General features: G+C 39.7%; 2 protein-coding genes across 4 annotated transcripts; both read right to left on the bottom strand.

The window, feature by feature from the left end:
- Positions 1 to 6,075: 6,075 nt before the first annotated feature.
- Positions 6,076 to 10,664, bottom strand: LOC115744758 (26S proteasome non-ATPase regulatory subunit 4 homolog). Of its 2 annotated transcripts, none has more exons than XM_030680087.2 (11): positions 10,504 to 10,664; positions 10,254 to 10,367; positions 9,858 to 9,963; positions 9,432 to 9,546; positions 9,137 to 9,346; positions 8,737 to 9,049; positions 7,563 to 7,686; positions 7,101 to 7,204; positions 6,927 to 6,995; positions 6,493 to 6,564; positions 6,076 to 6,375 (listed from the first exon to the last, which is right to left on the bottom strand). In XM_030680087.2, the coding sequence occupies exons 1-10, from the start codon at positions 10,513 to 10,515 to the stop codon at positions 6,520 to 6,522; spliced, it is 1,212 nt and encodes a 403-aa protein (XP_030535947.1). In that variant the 5' UTR covers positions 10,516 to 10,664; the 3' UTR covers positions 6,076 to 6,375; positions 6,493 to 6,519. The 2 variants fall into 2 exon arrangements, with proteins under 2 accessions (XP_030535947.1, XP_030535946.1); XM_030680086.2 differs by having other exon boundaries at positions 6,076 to 6,380.
- A 1,688-nt stretch (positions 10,665 to 12,352) lies between these two features.
- Positions 12,353 to 18,314, bottom strand: LOC115744792 (MLO-like protein 4). Of its 2 annotated transcripts, XM_030680137.2 has the most exons (15): positions 18,029 to 18,314; positions 17,637 to 17,694; positions 17,320 to 17,537; positions 16,632 to 16,748; positions 16,485 to 16,545; positions 16,121 to 16,218; positions 15,680 to 15,754; positions 15,243 to 15,328; positions 14,788 to 14,837; positions 14,249 to 14,289; positions 13,967 to 14,137; positions 13,840 to 13,875; positions 13,216 to 13,283; positions 13,063 to 13,123; positions 12,353 to 12,973 (listed from the first exon to the last, which is right to left on the bottom strand). In XM_030680137.2, exons 1-15 carry the CDS (start codon positions 18,248 to 18,250, stop codon positions 12,530 to 12,532), a joined length of 1,806 nt encoding a protein of 601 aa, XP_030535997.2. In that variant the 5' UTR covers positions 18,251 to 18,314; the 3' UTR covers positions 12,353 to 12,529. The 2 variants fall into 2 exon arrangements, with proteins under 2 accessions (XP_030535997.2, XP_030535999.2); XM_030680139.2 differs by lacking the exons at positions 17,320 to 17,537; positions 17,637 to 17,694.
- Between the last annotated feature and the right edge of the window lie 1,643 nt (positions 18,315 to 19,957).

Genomic DNA, 19,957 nt, shown 5'->3' on the forward strand with positions numbered 1-19,957 from the left:
CTTGGCTGCTCGGTTTCACCGGACTCTTCATCAACTTGATGTAAAAAATGCATTCCTCCACGGTGATCTTCACGAGGAGGTGTATATGGAGCAACCACCTGGGTTTGTTGCTCGGGGGGAGAAGGTGTGTCGGTTGTGAAAAGCCCTTTATGGACTTAAGCAATCTCCTCGTGCTTGGTTTGGCCACTTTAGTGATGTGGTTGTCACCTTTGGCATGTATCAATGTAGTGTGGATCACTCAGTATTTAGTACGTCATCTTCAAAAGGTTGTGTTATTCTTGTTGTCTATGTTGATGATATCATTGTGACAGGAAGTGATGTTGAAGGTATACAACGACTCAAGCAGTTCCTACAAAAGGAGTTTAACACTAAAGACCTAGGTCGTCTTCGATATTTTCTTCGTGTTGAAGTCGCCTAAGCTAATGACAGTATTGCTCTTTTACAACGAAAGTATACTTTTGACATTCTTAAGGAGGTTGGTTTACATGATGCTAAGCCTGGAGACACACCGATGGATCCCGGAGTAAGGCTTGATAATGAGCATAAAGAACTTCTTCATGATCCGGAGAAGTATCGTCGCTTAGTAGGCAATTTAAATTATCTTACCATTACTCGTCCGAATATTTCATTTGCAGTTAGTGCGGTAAGTCAATTTATGAGCACTCCTCATACTACTCACTGGCAAGCCGCTCTACAAATTGTTTGCTATTTGAAGGGAGCTCCGGGTCAAGGACTTGTATTTCATAATCAGAGTCATCTTCATATCGCTAGTTATTCTAACCCCGAATCTTTGGAGGTGATAGGATATTCTTTTACGTATTGGGCTGGTTGCCCTATGGATCGTCGGTCTACTTCAGGATACTGTGTCTTTCTTGGTAGTAATCTTGTGTCTTGGAAAAGTAAGAAGCAGTTTGTTATTTCTCGATCTAGTGCAGAGGCCGAGTATCATGCTATGGTTGATGTTACGGGGTGAACTTCAATGGGTTCATATGTTATTAGCCGAGATTGGACTGTCTATGACTGGATCATCTATTCTCTATTGTAATAATCAGTCTGCTATTCATATTGCTAGCAATCCTGTGTTTCACGAGCGAACGAAGTATATAAAGGTGGATTATCATTTTGTTAGGGAAAAAGTGAATTGTGGAGACATACGATTGATGCACACACGTTACGAAGAGCAACTAGTATACATTTTCACAAAGTCTCTTCGACGTGGGCGAGTTTAATATATTTGTCATAAGTTAGGGCTTTTTGATGTGTACGCTCCAACTTGAGGGGGAGTGTTGTGTTTATTACTTTAGAGTATTAGCAAATTTGGGGTATTTGTGTAAATGTATTGTTAGGCTTAACCCTAAGCTAAGCCTATAAGTACTCTTTGTTATCTCCGAAATAAAAGTTAAGTTGGCTCTTTTATCAATAACAGGTGCATTACCCTTCTCATATTCCAAGGCTTGCAAAATCAACTTGACATGGAAAATGGCACATGTTAGCGTACTTGAAGAAACCATGCCATCAAGAACAGGAGCTGATTTCAACAAGAAGCCAACAAATTGAGAAGTCCTGAAAAATCGGCAACCACATGCTTCATATCCATAAAAAAGTAAAGGAATTCTTACTGTTATATATGAGCACTATGATAGACTTAGAAGCATATATATTTATCTTGCAATCATATGATGTTGAAGGCAAAATCTCTTACTTCAAATTATGTGCAAGGAAAATATCAACTTCAAAGCATAGCTATGAAATAATGAACAACCAGCAAATAGTAAACAAGACCACAATATAAATTTTAAAGAGCAGAAGTCCAGCCCAAAAACAATAGCTCAAGGAGAAAAAAATCCTCCGAAGAATCTCTTCTAGTGGACAAGGTTAGTTTTCACACAAACAACATGAAAATCAAGAGCCAATGCTGACTTACCAGTTCTCTTAAGAGGAATCTAAGTTGTACCCTGTGAAGAAATGCTCGGTCATCGACATCTACATTATCCATTTCTTCTAAAAAAATAATAGACTCCATCTTCGACTCATCAAGTGAAAGGCTCGTAATTTCAAGCACCCCAACATCTTCAAACGTGTCAAATGCATCTCCGCCAATATCCCACATCTTGGTCTCTCCTCCCGCATATTGTGGGCTTTTTCTTGGTAGAAGACGAAGGTGTTGTGAATGAAAATAAAATCTTGTGCACATTTTGGAGTCATCTTATTCTTTCTCACCGAGTGCACAAATGAGTAAGTACTTTAATTCTCTCGGCACATGATGAAGAAGAAGGTTGTGCAAGAAGTTTTAACGCTATGCTTTGAAACATAGGTGCACATGCACCACGATTAACCCACCAAGCCTTAGGATCCATAGAATATCAATTTTGAATGAAATCAAATTCTCTAAAACCTCCACTTTTGCATGCAAAATCTACATACTCTAAATTCACCTTGTTGCGCTCATCCGAGTTGGGAAAGTATTTTTTTAAGGCATTTTAATCATTCTTGACAAATCGCCTTCTCCTTGTATGGAGAAACTCGAATAGAATATTCATTAAGCCATTAATCACTATAGTACCTATAAAATAAAAGTAGGAAAGCACAATAAATAGAAGAGTATTATATTATCATGTCAAAGAAAAGATACCGATTTTGAATGGAATCAAATTCTCTAAAACCTCCATTTTTGCGTGCAAAATCTACGTACTCCAAATTCACCTTGTTGCGCTCATCCGAGTTGGGAAAGTATTTCTTAAGGCATTTTAATCTTTCTTGATTGATCACCTTCTCCTTGTATGGAGAAACTCGAATAGGATCTTCATTGAGCCATTGATCACTATAGTACCTATAAAATAAAAGTAGGAAACCACAAAAAGTAAGAAGAGTATTATATTATCATGTCAAATAAAAGATACCGATTTTGAATGGAGTCAAATTCTCTTAAACCTCCATTTTTGCGTGCAAAATCTATGTACTCCAAATTCACCTTGTTGCGCTCATCCAAGTTGGGAAAGTATTTCTAAAGGCATTTTAATCTTTCTTGATTGATCGCCTTCTCCTTGTATGGAGAAACTCGAATAAGATCTTCATTGAGCCATTGATCACTATATTACCTATAAAATAAAAGTAAGAAACCACAAAAAGTAAGAAAAGTATTATATTATCATGTCAAAGAAAAGATACCAATTAATAAAGTGATAATGTCATACAATTTTTAAAACTTACCTAGGATTCAAGGCATGTGCCAAATAATGAAGTGAAGTGTTGTTCTACTCCAACGATCCACAAGAATTGTACAAACCACCTCATTAAATGTAAACTCCTTATCTAGCCTTTTTCACTTCTTTCGCATATATAGCTCTCTTCACTTTAACAATCATTGAATCCCACATGTCATAAACTAAGTGAAGACACGGTTTGTCGGTGTCACAAAATTGAAGCGTGTCATAAATAGGAGCAGTGAAGGAAAGTATATAATCAATTGAATCCCACCAAAATCATCCAACACCTCATCCTTGGCAAACTTAACCCTCTCTTGATTATCATCTCGATAGATATTCCATTTATCACAAACAACCATGCTTTGAAGACCACATTTGATTAATAAACCTCTTAATCATCACAATCATTGAAGCAAAATATGTATCCGCCACGGAAAGCAACTTCAAGCTAAGAAACTCGTTGTATATTGCTAATCTCAAGGAATAGTTCATGATGAAATTTTTGATACGTATAACATCAGCAACAATCTCTGAAATCCAACCACATTCCTCATAAACTACTTGATTATTCTCCACATTCTTCGTTGCGAAAATATTCTTCAAAGCAAGATTAAGAGTATGCACCACACAAGACGTCCAGATAATGCATGGAAATTCTTGCTTAATGAGCTGTCTCGTGGCCTTACAATTTGAAGCATTATCTGTAATTACTTGGACCACATTCTCATGTCCAATTTCATTGACAACTTCTTTCAATAAGTTAAAAATGAAATGCTTGTCGTTTGTTTCTCCCGTACAATCAACCGATTTTATAAACATAGGTTATCTATCCGACATCGCCATAAAATTAATAAGTGGCCTCCTTTGTGGATTACTTCATCTATCACTCACAATGCTTACACCCTTCTCCCTCCACATGTGTCTAATAGGTGCACACAACCTATCAACATTTGCCTTCTTCTTTTGCAACAAAGTGGTCATTAACAAATTATATTTCGGTGGTACATACCCCGCAATATGATGATTAGCGACATAAGTGAAAGAGGATTGAAAGTAAGGGTTCATTGCTAAGTTAAACGACAAGCCCCCCGAATAGAACATTCTAGCAATCTCACAGTCTAAACTTTCTTGTTGACTCATGTTGAATGCATTCTCAATTGATGCTCCACTCCCACTCTCACTCCCACTTCCACTTCCAATCTTCCTTTTTTGGAGTGAAAAGATGTATCCATCCCACTACTACCACTAATTGAAAAACTAAAAGGGGGCACAGGTACTTTTTTAGGCGTATTCCTCTTCAATCTAGATTTGACCTCTTCCACTAATCTCTCCATCTCCCAAAGATCCTTTTTTTTCTACTTTTCTGCATTTTTGAATACCTTTTCCAATTATCATCAATGAATGAGTCATAACTCTTGTGTATGAACTCTTAAAGCATTTTTTCACAAAAGTTGCATTTCCATGACAAATTTCCCCCCGCATCACCAGAACTACCTAACTTAGTAACATACCTCCATAGTAGGTTATTCAAATCTTTATCGCTAGATGTAGGTGGTGGAGCGGTACTATCAATGCTTGAAGCCTTTCTACAGAAAAATACCAGTATAAGATGTCAAGAAGTATGAATTTAACATATATAATCAGCCATCACTAATGTAGTATCAATGCAAATATGCAAGCCCAATAAAAATGATGAGAACTGTTTGGGGAGATTAGATCCATTGGCCATTATAAAGACATGCATTCAATTCCCTAAAACATCTACAAATTGAAAAGGACAAAAGCAAAAAGCATTATTCATGCATTATTCATGATGTTTCGCCATAACTCACTTTATTGATGGCAGAAAATTTGCTTTTCGAATAGACAGACACTAAGTAAGGTGAAACAATGATATTTGTTGCCTTAAATCACAAGCACTGGATGAACTCTGTCTAAAAGCTGATCAAATCCTTATAAAAGCAAAACCCAAATCACAAATTATAAACCACAATCAATCTCCTTGATTAAGCGGGGCCATCAATAAAACTAGTGAGCAAAGAATCCAATTCACTATGAACACCGAACACCACCAAAATTGACTAACCCGGATAAACTACTCGGGGTATAAAAAGCCAATCATCACACGAATCACCACAAAACAAAACTAATCATCATATCCGAAAAACTAAGCTCGTCTAATCATCGATCCCCTTCGTCCTAAGATTAACAGAAAAAGCGAAACAGCAAAGAGAAGACTACGAGAGAAAAGAAAAGCAACAAAGGGAAAGAAAGAAACACCGAACCCGAGAAATATCTCTTCTTGTTCGCCGATGTACGAGAATAGAACCGATTCGAGAACCAATCAGAGGAATCGGTTCAACAAAACCTAAGAAGAGAACAAAAAGAAAATCCAAGATTTGGGCTTTGAAGAGGATGGAGGACGATTGAGTTCGAGCAAGCAAGGGAGATGATCAAGTTCGGGCGAGTGAGAGAGACATCGAGCGAGCGAGGGAGATGCAAATAAAGGACCAGTAACTCAACGAACAATGTCTTCTGATTGTGAGAGGCGAGTGACGCCTTTTGATGCTTTTAGGGTTTGAAATGCAACTTTTAATTTGCTTTTATTTTTCAAGGGACTAGCATGTCCGTCGATCCGCGTGTCGGGCACGTGGCCGAGCATGTCGGTGTCTGACATGTATCCGACACCGCACACTCCCAACAAGTGTCAGTGCTTCATAGGCCAGCACAAGCTTGGAGGCAAATAAAGCTCTTGTATCGATGAAAACTCATCGACACGCGCTTATCCGAAGGAATGGAGAGGATTCTCAAGGATCGACATGAGATAATCGGAAAGCCGGTCTAGACATCATACAAAACAGACAATACAGAGCTTAAAAGATCTCAAATATCAATGAAATATCCCTCAGACAGAGCATGATCATTTAAAACATTGCCGTCGAATTTCTGTGACGAACTGCTTTTGTAAAGAGATTAAAAAGGGGGCGAGATAGCACGGCGTAAAAGTTCCAGAAAGCTTTAAACCCCTAGCAAGCTACAGAGAGCCAAGCTCCATGTTCTGATAACCCCATGGAAGTTGTCACCTTGACTTTACTTTTCGGCTCACTCTTTGCTCTCTTGAATTCTTCCCATGTGAACATGCACCTCTATGGCTCCAGAGGAAGGATCCCCAACCTGCCAAACACCCGCAGCAATGAGATTTTCATTAGAACCAATCATTCCATTTGTAAGTTCACATTTCATAGATGATCGAATGTTGCTACAACTATTGCACGAGAATAATAACCTGACAGAAATATAATAACTACAGAAATCACTGCTTCTCCTCTTCATTTGGCCCCTTGTCTTCATCCTTTTTCTGCAATAGAGAGAATATGGCAGTTTGTCAAAGATAATTTGATGTTATAGCCGTGGGGCTCATAGCCCTTATACTCTAAGATGCACTTCCTTGCATAAACTGAAGCTCTAACATAGGAACCCAAATGCAGGGGAAAAAGTATAGCATTCTCTACAGTACTCATGCAGTAACACCAGTAAATAAGCATGCAGAAAATACAAGTCTGACCTAATCGAATTCAAGCCAATTTACACCCTCACTTACACACAAATCCCAAAGATCAAGCATCAGACTGATGATGACTATGATACCCTATATCAGATACCCACAAGCAACAAAAGATCCCACTTCTACCAGGGGTTCTATTACTGTCAAAACCGCACCTGAGACTGGTTTTGCATGGAAGCAAGCAAATCCTTGACAGAAGGATCATTTGGATCCACTCCAGGAAGCTGCAGGAGCAACAAATCATCATCATATGGAAGCTAGGCAACCAATTCTTTTCCATGTTAAAAGTAAGAATTCAAGGGTTCAAATGGAAGATGCATCAGATGTACCGATGCAATTATGGATGACACAAAGGATTGGTCCGCCAACAACTTGCTCATATCTGTCTGGCCTGATGAATCTTTGTCGCTGTCCTGGACCGACAATTGAAGAGCTGAAAACACCATGCAGTAATGTATTAAACCACCAACCAGCGAGAAGGAAAGACATTGTCTTCAATATGCTTCCGACGACCGTTGCAACAAAAGTTAGAGATAATACGCCAATCCATATTTCTCTCCACAGTAGATGTAGCCAGGAAGGAAGTCAATTCTAAGGGAATTCACAGAAGGCATAGCTAGTGTTGTGAAAGATGTCAACATGCAGTGTAGTCCGTCCTCCCAACATGATACCACGAGGCCAAGTGAGTTTCCAAAAGTACTTCGATACAGTAGCACACAAGACAGGTGAATACCATTCACCCATCTGTCAGGGGTGGACTCAAGACATACAAGTAAATCACAAGATCTAACCTAGAGCCAAATCAGGATCATCTGCAGTAGCCTCCGACATGTCGGTGTCTCGCATATCATGGCCAGAGGTGGTATCATCCATCGACATAGCAAGGGCCTGCTGTAGCAAAGCATTCTCATCATCCTGCGACTTTAAACAAATACTAGTTCAAGTCCAATTAGTACATGTACTGAGTGGGGGCCAACAAACAAATGATCCTATCAGTAAAATTCAATTTTACCCCTGAAAGAAAGTAGTAGCTGGCAAAACAAAGTTAAGTGCAATCCCTGAGTACAAAAAGAGGACCAAAGTACGAAAACCATTTTTTGCGAATTGCATCCCTCACATAATTATGATACGTTTTAGTGAATTGCAACCCTTCAAAAATTAAGGAAACATGAGACAATCATGTGACCATAGAGGATGGGCATAATCAGTTTCACCATCATGCAGTACACATTGATAACTTTGTGAGAATCCGAAAATAGGCAGCCCCACTTGGGCATCAAAGCAAAATGCAGCAATTCTTTCACATGTAGACATTTGAATCATCAAAGCCTTCAGTCTGCTTCATTTGACAAACAGCACAGAAGCACTAGATAATCCAAAAACCTATGGGAATAACACCATACAATCATTATTTCCCTCAGCATCCCAAAATCTGCTCCAACCTTGAAAAACGAATGAACCTCGTGCTATTGTTTCGACAACAGACAATAAACTTTGACAATTCAATACTAACAAAGCAAAAGCCCCATAATGTAAGCAGACAGTTGAGACATTCTTAAAACACACCACAAATATCAAGGATGTAAACCAGATGGGAAAATAGAAGCACCCACACTTATTTCTTTATCTAGATATCTATACCCTATAGGGACTATTTCTCCTTTCAGATACTTGCATGAATTTTAATCAACAATATAGTTATCCTGATGCATGGGGTAAAAAATCAGGAGATGCTTCTATATGAATGTGAGAAACAACTTTAAATATCTCAGCAGGAAAGCTGTGGAGCATCCATAATTGTTGATACGTAAAATTCCAACCAACAGATGCATTACATTTGCACGAAGATCGGACTTTTTTCTTCAAAATTGACCGCTTGGGGTCTTTCTAGGTTCTCAATTTAAATGAATGAAAAATGGGATTGATAACACCAGGCAACTTGAAAGGCTTAACAATGATACTGACCATTATATCATCTTTTTTATTATCCGCTTCAGAAGCTGAACCACTGGCACCTTCAGTCATGGTTGCATCTTGTGATGATGGCTGTTGTTCTCCTCCTTTATCCTGCTTAGCAGCTTCCTCAGCAGCCTTCTTAGCTGCTGCTTCTTGCCTTGCTCTTTCCTCTTCCATGGAAACTCTAAGAGCAAGGGCCAGCTCAGGATCCAGATTGGGATCAACACCAAGATCAAAACCAGAGACACCACCAGCTGCTGCTGCTGCAGCCGCTGCCGCAAAACCGCTTCCACCTTCCCCATCCCCGGTGAAGATAGGGGTGCTACCAAACAATCAAATACATAAGGAAAATCACAACATGTCCCAGCATTGACAACCAACTTTCAAGGATGAAATCAAAATGGCCTACCTTATCAGGACATCAGAAAGAGCATTTGGACCAGGAGGAACATGAACAATGTGGCTGGTGTCGTTATTATTCACAGCAGCAAGCAGAGCTTCCAGTTTCTCAGGTTTCCCTTCATCTTCATCCCCAAAGTTGACAATATCAAGTGCTACACTGTTCTTCTTTAACTTCCTTCCAATCATCTCCAGTAACTTCTTGTCGTGTTTGATGGGACTAAAGAACCCAATATCAATATCCAATTGAAGAAGCAAACTATGAGACATTGAAGAGCAGAGAACAGAAAAGAAACTCACAGCACCTTCCAGCAAAGACTATAATTCTTTGTTGTTGCTTTTTATTTTGGCGATGCTTTAGTGCCAATTGAGCCACCTGGATTCCCGCAGCCAGATTCATCTCACCGCCAATTTCCAGGCCTAAATGCTCCACATAAATAAGACACAAAGTAACATAATTTTCTTGCTACTAAAAAAGATGCCACCGAACAACTCTCAAACCCATTTAATTTAATTGAAGTATCTATTGAAAATACCAAATTCGTTGGGAAACACAATTGCTCAACTCTACCTGTGGACACAGACACCCTTCATGCAAAGCCATAGCAAATTTAAGAACATAGGTGTACAGACAGACAAATTATTGAAGACCAGGGGTATTTCAATACATGAACCTCATCTAACACAGCCCCGAAACAAACAGAACATTGAAAATGAAAATGGAGACTCACCATGCATACAAGCCAATATCTTGCCAAGGTCACTAGTAGGAGTAACCAAAACTCGAACCCCTTTCCCTGCCATAGTTAGAACTCCAACAGTGTTCTCCGGATTCGACTGCACACAACACCAGGACAATGTCTCAAAACTTTTTCCCTCTCATAACAACACCTAGTAAACTAAAATGAACCGACCACAGATCTCTCGAAGGATAAACGAAAACAGGGACAAAACAAACCCTATAGTACAAATCACTCGTAAAACCACAATCGGTGAGCCCAGATAGAACAAAAGTCACTCAAAAGGATTCGCGTCTTCCCTAACTAAACTTTCCCTGCCCTAACATACTGAAACACGAAGCCAAACGAAAAAGCCGCATCGCAACAAACAAGGCCACATCACAACACCTGTGTTTTGGCGCCGCAGATAAGGTTAACAGCGTCCGCTTGAGCTTGAAACCTGTTGGGAGAGTAATCGCCATTGCGCATCCACTCGGAGTTGTCGATACATATCATCGTCGCCTGACAGCAAAAAAAAACACAAACCAATCAGCCACATAACATGCAAGGACATGGAAACCCTAATATGCGAAGCGAGCATGAACACATTGGAATCGTAAGCATCGGAATTTCGAAGAGAAGAGGATCCGAAGCTAACCTCGAGCACCATGATTCCGGATTTTGAGCTCAGAAAGCGAAGATCAGAACTTGAATTTGCAGAGATAATGAAAGATGATGAACCAAGAAGCCCTAGGGGCGTTTACTTGCTTAAGAGGGTAGCAGAAGCTGTGATCCTGCACGGTCGCGATCAATATTCAAAAGTTACTCCTTCGCGCATCGTCCAACCATCAGTTGCCACGTATCAATCATGGGTACTTGGAATTTCCGAAAGTTTCCCTCGATCCCCGAACTTCAACGTATTTTGTTACTGCCCCCAAAACTTTTCAAAGTTTTGCACCTTTTACCAAATTTTGATCATTTCTTACACCATTGGATGCGTCATAAGACAGCCCCGTTTGGTCATTCAATCACATTTGCTTTCAAAAGAAATTTTCAATTTCACTTGAATTTAAAGGTGAAAATAATTCCCGTGTCATTTTTTCTATGAATTTTTAGGTCATGACCGAAATAAATACATAAAATAATTTGGTGAGAATATTCTTTCAATCATATTTTATTTCAAAAGGAATTTTTAAATCGAAGCCGTTGCGTTTCAATATCAACTAATGAGAACTTGCGAAAACCGCCCTCAATCCCTCAACTTCAACACATTTCGTTACCACCCCCAAAACTTTTCAAAGTTTGCGCCGTTTTACCCGACTTTGATCATTTCTTACACCAATTGATGCGTCGTAATTTAGACGGGCTCGTTTAGTTTTCTAATCACATTTTTGTTTTAAAAGGAATTTACAAGTTCACTGAAGTTTGAAGGCGAAAATAGTTCTCGTGTAATTGTTTCTATATATTTTTGGGTTAATACCATGGAAAACCCCAAACCGGTACACTTGTGACAAATTTACCCCAAATTATTTTTTTGACCACAAAAAACCCCAAACCGGTACACCCGTGACAAATTTACCCTAAACTGGTACACATGTGACAAATTTACCCTCCGTTAATTTTCATTAAATTTAACTATCAAATTGTTGATTTAGTGACATGTGATAGTTGACGGGTATACCAATATGGGATTTTAACCCTCTATTTAGACAATGCCAATATTGAACAGGGGGCCGGAACCGGCCCGTTGACCGGGCCCACGGTTCCGACCAGGTTTTTAAAAAAAAAAGAGAGAGAAGACCCGCGAAAAAGAGTTATTGGGCCTAGGAACCGGCGGTTCCGAACCGGAACCGAGCAGGCCCGGAACCAGCAGTTCCAAACCCGGAACCGGAGCCGGAACCGGCTCTTCAAGGGCCGGTTTCGGTTCCACCTTTTTCGAGAACTGGAACCGGCGGTTTCGTTGAACCTGCCATCTCTGGCTCTATTTGTTACGGGTTTATCAATTTGAGATGTTTCATAATATTAAATCAATTCAACGGGAGGTGAATTTGTCACATGTGTACCAGTTTAGGGTATTTCGTGGTCAAAATAATTAGTTTAGGGTAAATTTGTCACAAATATACCGGTTTAGGATTTTTGGTGGTAAAAAAAATAGTTTGGGGTAAATTTGTCACATATGTACCGGTTTGGGGTTTTTCGTGGTCAAAAAAATAGTTTGGGGTAAATTTGTCACGGGTGTACCGGTTTAGGGTTTTTCATGGTATTAACCCTATATTTTTAGATCAAGATCGAAATAAATACGTAAGAGAATTTGGTGAGAATTCGCAACCATTTTGGCAAAATTCATGTTAAAAGAGAGTTTCAGCTCTCACCTACTATGACTTCTTTTCCTGAAAAAAAAAGAACATGGAAACGACAAGGGTCTTTGCTTCGGTTACATTCCGATAAAAAACTAGAACACATGCATTATATTTGATCAAGTAGACAACTTTCGTCATTAGCTAATGAATGCTGCAAATTTGACTAGATTTCACCTCAGAGCAAAACCATCAAGAGCGGTACGAATAACGCAGCTACAGATTATATGTGCCGGACGATCCTCTCGGCATCTCGTGTTGTAGTGATCTCGCCGGGAAGAGATGCTTGCAGCGCGTGTCTGAACGTGATGAGCATGCAGTGTTCTCTCATGCCAATCTTTGCTCCTCTGGAGGTTCATTGTTATCGATGACCATCAGATCATCGGCATGGTGGAAGTTTATACATGACCCGTCTTTTGCCTCGTTGTGTACATCGAGATCACAGTCCTCGTCGCTGCTATAGATGTCGAAAATAGGACCTGAACGAAGCCGACCAGGGGCGCCGTCATTTCTAAGGGGGAAACTCTGTTCCTCCAGCTCATCGTGATGAGAAAATGACGAGTCTTCTGCATCCAGAGAGCTTCCTTCGATGCCGGTCTGGTGGTGGCCTAGGCCATCGAATCTGTCCATGTCGTCCACCAAGGAATCCAGGGATGTGACTGACGTCGCGCTAAGGAGCGGAGTGTGCTTGGCCTTGGCCCTCCTCTGCCATCCGTGCAGTGATGTCCTCACGCTTTCGGACATCACCGACTTCTTGAATTTTGAACCCATCTGCACCACATGACCTTGAATTTCAGAGGTGTCACGCGAATAGGCTCAGGCTGATCACAGTTCAGAGAGAGGGGGGGAGAGAGAGAGACCTGTGTAACAATGACATATAGAGGGAAAGTAATGAAGCTACACCAGAACTGAGAGACAACCCTGCAAATCTCCGCAAAATGTTTGCATGAATGAGCTAATATCTCAGGATAGATCATAAGAGGAAGTAGGAGGGGAACGAAGGAAAGACCCACCCGAATGTTAATCGGATCACCAGCAAGCTGCGATTATTCATGAAACAAGTAGTGTCCCTTATCTCCCACTGCGAATATAGATCGCGTCATTTCGGATAGTCGGTCAAATCAGCAAAATAGGAACCTCACAGGAACATGACAAGGCGCGTATTTTGTTCTGATGCAAAAATCAAAACTTGTTGGATTCAAATTCCAAGATGACAATGCCATGTCTATTTGATTTCCCCAATCCCATGTCTTAATGACAAATGCTGAACATATTTGCATCAAGGAAACAGCGCGCTTAGAAAACTGTGCAGATGCACTTCAAGGGATGATAGCAGCAATCCAACAATGATCCAGCCAAGACCATTATAATGATTGATCTAAACGAGGCATAGTTGAGGTAAGTAGCACAGACAAAATGAATTAAGGCCAGTTCAGATAGCTCAACTAAGGTTATTTGTCGGCAAATTTACTGTGCCATTGGAAGAGTTGGCTCAATTACACGAAAGATTTCATCAGCGGCACCTAGAGAGGTAAGTCGAACTTAGCTTAATGCTGTCATACTTCCCTAGTTTACCTCAGATGCAATGCAACAAAGACATGTTTACAAACTACCTATGGCCAAGGTCAGTTTCTTACCAGGGACCAGATAAAAGTTGTCATCTCAAACGCATTCTGCAATATAAAGAAGGTTCCTTGAATGGATAGGCAATTAGGCATATAGTATAACCGCAGCAATCGATAGCTGACTTCCCTGATTGCTCACCTGGAAAGATATGAACTGTATCAACCATAAAAGAAGCTGCGGCTTCCCAAACCAGAAGAGCTCATCCCTCAGTTTAAATTGATGATCTTCCAGCTGGGGACGTGAATCCATGATTTCAACAGCCAACTTCACGACGACGTGGTGAAGCTTGGTACCAATCAGCAGGATCAACTTTTGAGAGAGATAGAGAGAGGAAACCGAAAGTTAGTCGCAATCGCGACATCTTAATTCTAAAAGCGCAAAGAAACATATCAACCAATAACATGACAGATTACGACTTACAATTGATGGAAGGAAGGAAAGCCAAAAATAGATGTTGCTTCCTGATGGAAAAATAGAATCTACATAAGAGTAGTCCATTAACATAAACCCACAACCAAATGACACATTGGAGGATCAGAATTAAACGACTGGTGTAAAATCTTTAACCCATCAGCAGCAGTCATGTTTCTCCTTTGAAAGTATAGCCACATGGTTAACTCCAACACTCCATCGGTAGCTCAACACTCCAGTAAAATGAACCAGCATACATCTCGCAAATCTTTCTAATAAAGCATCTAATGGCAGTTTGAGATAACTTCTTGAAATCCAAACCATCGCGAATTTGAAACAAGGTAATGTGTATGGATCATATCTCCATATGAAGAGACATAAATGCAGACATTTGATGCAGACATGACACTTCCCTAATACTGTCTCTGCAAAGAACCATACTAGCTGACGCCATAGAAATGAAAATACAACAGACAGGGGAAACATGTGTCAAATTGCCGAAACAAAATGTATCTTCTATTTTACCCTCCAGATCTAAAGAGCATTACCATGGAAGTCCAGGAATATGCAGAAGATGGCATATATCCAGAGAGGCACGCTGCAAAAGGAGCGCAAAACAAATGGCTGCATGAATAGCTGAAAAAGACGCCGAAACTTGTGACAGTTTCTGCGACCACAAGGGCAGCTGCCATATAGAATGAGAAAAAGTAGGAGTTGTGATCCCAAACTTCACATTTTGAAAGACTCCAGTTTTTATCATAACTAGTTTGTTTAAAACATTAGAATCAGTCATAATTCTTGGACATACAGATTCATGTGCACCCATATTAACTTTAGAGAAGCGAACTGGAAATTTGGCATCCGTTTGAGTTGTCTTGTTTCGTTCATCAGTATGCCAGAAACAAGCTTCTGTTCCTGCTATAACCTTTAATACGATGCGGAATAGACTCATAGGAGTAAATGCTTCACTTGCAATATTCAAGGTAGGGCAAGGAGATATTACCTAATGCCGACAACATCTCGAAATTCATCCTCCATGCTACGGAGCATATAGTTATGGAAGTCATATGATAGAGGGAGTTCATGAGTCTGTAACTCACAACACACAAAAAATGGAAGAGTAATCAAGAATTTATGACAATGGAATATATGATGCCCTGTTACTCCCCTATCAACGGCATTCTCCTTTAGTAAAAACAGTGTTATCTTAATCCAGAGGACTACATTTTCAGAAGCAGTCTCAATCTTTGCCACCAAAAGACAAAATCCTTCCACCATTTTCATGGTTAAATGTTGCTTAAATGGAGATTCTGTAACTTTTCTCCCCATCAATCAGCATATATAACTCAACTAGACAAAAAGCAAGTATAAGAGATGCATGTGATCATTCCATGTCCATTAATATAAATGAAAAAGTAGAAATCCTTCAAGAGAAATCACCGTGATGAAGCCCAAGCGCAATGCCATGTAGTCGGGCCTGTTTATCGAACTCCAGAATTGACGACTAAAGCAAAGCTGACAACAGTAGGGTTCCGTATCAGAGTTCATAAAAGGATTATCTTTTTGAAGCCTCGAATGAAAGTACAAATATGGGGGATCATACCAATCCCTACAGAAGCATAAGCTGGTATATAAGCCATAATTCTTAATTCTATATTAAATCAACATTAGAAAGCAAGAGAAGTTTGATTAGGATGCAGGTAAAGTATCTTCAAACATACAATTTTACTAGAGTTTCTTGCGAATAAAAAGTCTCGATTTGACTCTCCAGAAGTACGAGAAGTACAAGGGACGCATCTACTGTCTAATATGCTAATCAACATTGAGCCAAGTCACATGACTATCGGTAAAGATGCAAGGATTAGAATAATGTGACAATACCAGCCAAACCAGAAGCTTGTGTTGGCTCCATGGATGTGATGTGTGGTGAACAATGAAAGTAGATAGCCGCATCAATCTGATGTCTTTGGAAGCTTCTCCTGATAAATTTAGATAAGTTAAGAGCAAATTTCAGGAAAGGGTGACAAAGTGAAACTATGAAAGGACAAGATCAGCAAAACAGTCAACCGATATACAAAGTAAAGATAAGTGAAAACACGAGATAAGAAGACTTCATCTAAGCTGTTCAGAACCATCTGAATGACTAATATATTTGATTATAAAGGTTCTCACAAATACCAAAGGTATTGCCTACGACTCTATGAGTCTGCTTTAGTAATGGCACACATGAAAGATAAATCGGGACCTCTTAATCCCTGGATGGCCATTGTCTTTGCTTGGTTTTCCCATGTTTTCCAGCTATATATCTGAGTGACAAGTGACAACACAAGGGAAGCACATTGAGTTCATTGGAAAAACAAAACTGTGTCGGTGATCTAGCATGATATACAACCTTAATCATAGCAAGCACGATTGCCGCAAAGCTGTAAGAAACATGGACAATTGCCAGGACAAACAAGAAACGGTGAAGCTGCTCAAGACTTTCGTATGAAGCAAAAGATTCATGACCCTGAAAAACAGTTAAAAATGGGTTAAAAGGGTCTTGAATATTGTGTTGTATTCAGTATTCAGTCCTTTCAAATGAGCATCATTAGTGTACGTCAATGAATTTATATAGCTGATAGCAGAAAAATCTATTCATAAGCCGTTCAAGAAGCATAGAATAATTTAAAACATCTCGAAAATTGTCAGAATAAGAGCATATTGCCTGGGAAATGATAAGTGGCTACATTCTGCTTATTCCAGAGCCAGCCAAATATAACACCTGAAGCAAAACTGTTCAAACCGATTGGAAGTGATGCTTGGGAGATGACTTTCTTAAAAGGACCACCCATCAGTGACTAGAAAGGCAACAGACAATCTACCTGACCTTGAAGAAATTATAGTCTATCCAAGAAACATAGACATTGTATAATGGCTTACTGCTTACACTACATGTGGTAGTATGTAAATTACAATTCATGTCAACATAGTGAGTACTTGAAGAAGCATAACTGCAGCTAAGCATCTAAAAACACCCTAGCTTCACCCCCTAAAACAACTAGCATTGGCATTTGAAGTTGAACAGGTAGAGAGCTTACCTCAGGACAGAAATCATGCTTCCCAGCAATCACCTGTTCCTTCGAGTTATTCGGATAACCTGAATTCGGAAAGAGAATGTGGTCCCCGTTTCTAAAGTCACCTTCTCTTGCGCATGGATAAAACCGGCTGCTTAAGGCCGAGGATTTGATGCAAATTTTTGCTACGAATCTTATCCAATGACCCATCAGCAGAGACAGGAGCCCGAAAAGCATAAGCTCTGCCCGCAGATGATAGCAACAACAATCAAACTCAGAATTGCACAACTTCCAGGTGAAAAACAAGAGAATGTCATTCTCCGAAAGTTTCAATTTGCTACCTTCTTTAATCTTCTCCAGAGCAGCAAAGAGAGATTTCCTCTTAGTCTTGTCTAACCACTACAACGAGACACGACCCAATGTCAGACATTAATTCTCAAGAGCCTTTTCATCCATTTCCGTCTTTCTTTTGCTTTTTTCCACTCAAGCAAAATGTCATTCTAGATTCAATCAAGCAAGAGGACTAACTTCGCAGCATGCTCACATTACATCTATTATAAACAAAATGCAAAACTATCTCTTTTTTGTGTGGGCACGTATTCTCCGATCAGTATTCTATGACAACTGGCAACACATCTTCATTCTCCTGCTATTTTCTTCTTCCCACGTTCTTCGAACATCCAGAAGAACCGAAAGGATAAACAAAGAAAGCTCGGAAAAGAAAAGTCCAGACCTTTCCAACCCTCTTCAAAGAGCCATGAAAGAAGAAACCCAGAGCAACCAAGACACTGACCACGGTCGCCACTAAATATGTCGGGGTCTCAGCCAGTGATCTCCCTTCTCCTTCCATTTTAACACCGACCCAGAACTCTCCCTCTTCCCTTTCTTTTAAATCTCCAAACACAAATTCAAACCCACCGATACAAGAAAGAGACGCCCACTGTCTTTGACTCATTCCGAAGCAAGAAAGGTCGTGCCTTTTTCAGAGGTCATCACATTAATGGTGGGTTGTTGGCATGAGCAGAAAAGAGAGACCCGTACAGTGAAAATAAAAGCACATTTAAGAAGAAGTGCATGGGGGTGTTAGGGACGGAGTAGACAGGGAGGGTCCCCATTGGCGATCGTCTCCACCACCTGCAACTGCGAGTTTGATCAACGTTGCTCTGTCGTTCTCTCTCTCTCTCTCTCTCTCTCTCTCTCTCTCAAACAGAACAAACTACAGACTTTTGGCTTTGGCCTTGTCTGAGGGAGGCTGAGGGAATATCACTTCTTTTGATGATTCTCTCCGAAAGAATGCTGAGGAAATAGATTAAATATTTGATGAGGATTGACATTATATAAAGTTGGTTCAGGAGCAGTTAGATCAGTGCTCGCCATATGTAAGCATGTGGTTTAATTTCGTGGTCATTTCTTTCGTGATGAGATCATGCTGGAAATCACGCGATCATGATTAGGATTGGCAATTCATTCGTGCCATCAGGTCGATGATGGTGCGTTTGTTGAGTGAAAACATTTTCGAGAATGAAATTACTGGACTTTCGTGTGTTTAATTTGCTGAAAATGATCTGTCGACAAAAAATCGTCTCTAGTAAAGAAAAAAAATCCACGCTTAGATCTAAGAAAATGAATTCCATAATTTGAAAAAAGGAAATTGCTTTCCTGAAAATCGAAAGCACTTTTCTTGAAAATAATTTTCCTTTTAATTCCTAATATAAAGGCAACCTAAGAATGAGTTAAAGAAATATGTGTCAATTCGTGTACTTTTGAACGTATGTAATGGGTTCGGATTTCTCTTGGTGAGTTCTTACTATTCTCGGCTTATTTTCTTATCACATATTGAGAATTATTGTTGGTAGTCAAAAAAATTATCAAAAAAGTTATAAACATATTGTATTTATGCCAATTCGGATCTAAACGTTTTAATTTGGCTAATTTAATCCTAAATATTTCGATAATTTATCAAAATAGTCCATTCGGCCAACAGCGGGCACTAAGTGGACCACCATGTCAACACGTTCCAGCCAAATTTGGCCGGAAGGATTACGTCGGCAAATCTTCAAAAAATGTTTGGAATTATCGAAAGGTTTAAAAGTGAATTGGCACAAATATAATATGTTTAGAACATTTTTTTGATAATCTTCCATTAGTATTCATGACAAATGGGATAAATTCAAACTTGAAAGCACTTGAAAAGAAAGGAACTGGAAGAGTATGAGATATTTGTACCCTCGATGAAGTAAAAGGCAGGACCCTACAATGCAAACGAAATATTTGCATTGGAGAAGCGTTTGAACCAACGAAGATTTTATCTCAGTGATAGACTTAATCATGGATCGAACAATCTAATCAGTTCATTAATATCTCAAATAGGCTTACTTATCCATTTTCCTCGAACCTTGTTTCAAACAAAAGCCTAGTCTTGACACTAAGGTTTAGCCCGACCGTAATACGAAAACACTAAGGTTCGGGCATTGCATCATGTGCCAGTTTGGACAAGGTTTCCTGGTCCAATGTTCAGCGTGGCTTGGCTCGACGAAGCAATTTTTTTCTCCGGTGCATGATCCAACCGTCGATCAGGGGTAATAATCGAGAGATCGGTAATCATTTTTTATCCTTCCTTTCTTTAGCTTTCTTAAGGAACATGATCATAGCCCAAACGAAA

The sequence above is a fragment of the Rhodamnia argentea genome, chromosome 8 (genome assembly GCF_020921035.1).
Source record: "Rhodamnia argentea isolate NSW1041297 chromosome 8, ASM2092103v1, whole genome shotgun sequence".
NCBI classification, from domain to species: domain Eukaryota; kingdom Viridiplantae; phylum Streptophyta; class Magnoliopsida; order Myrtales; family Myrtaceae; genus Rhodamnia; species Rhodamnia argentea.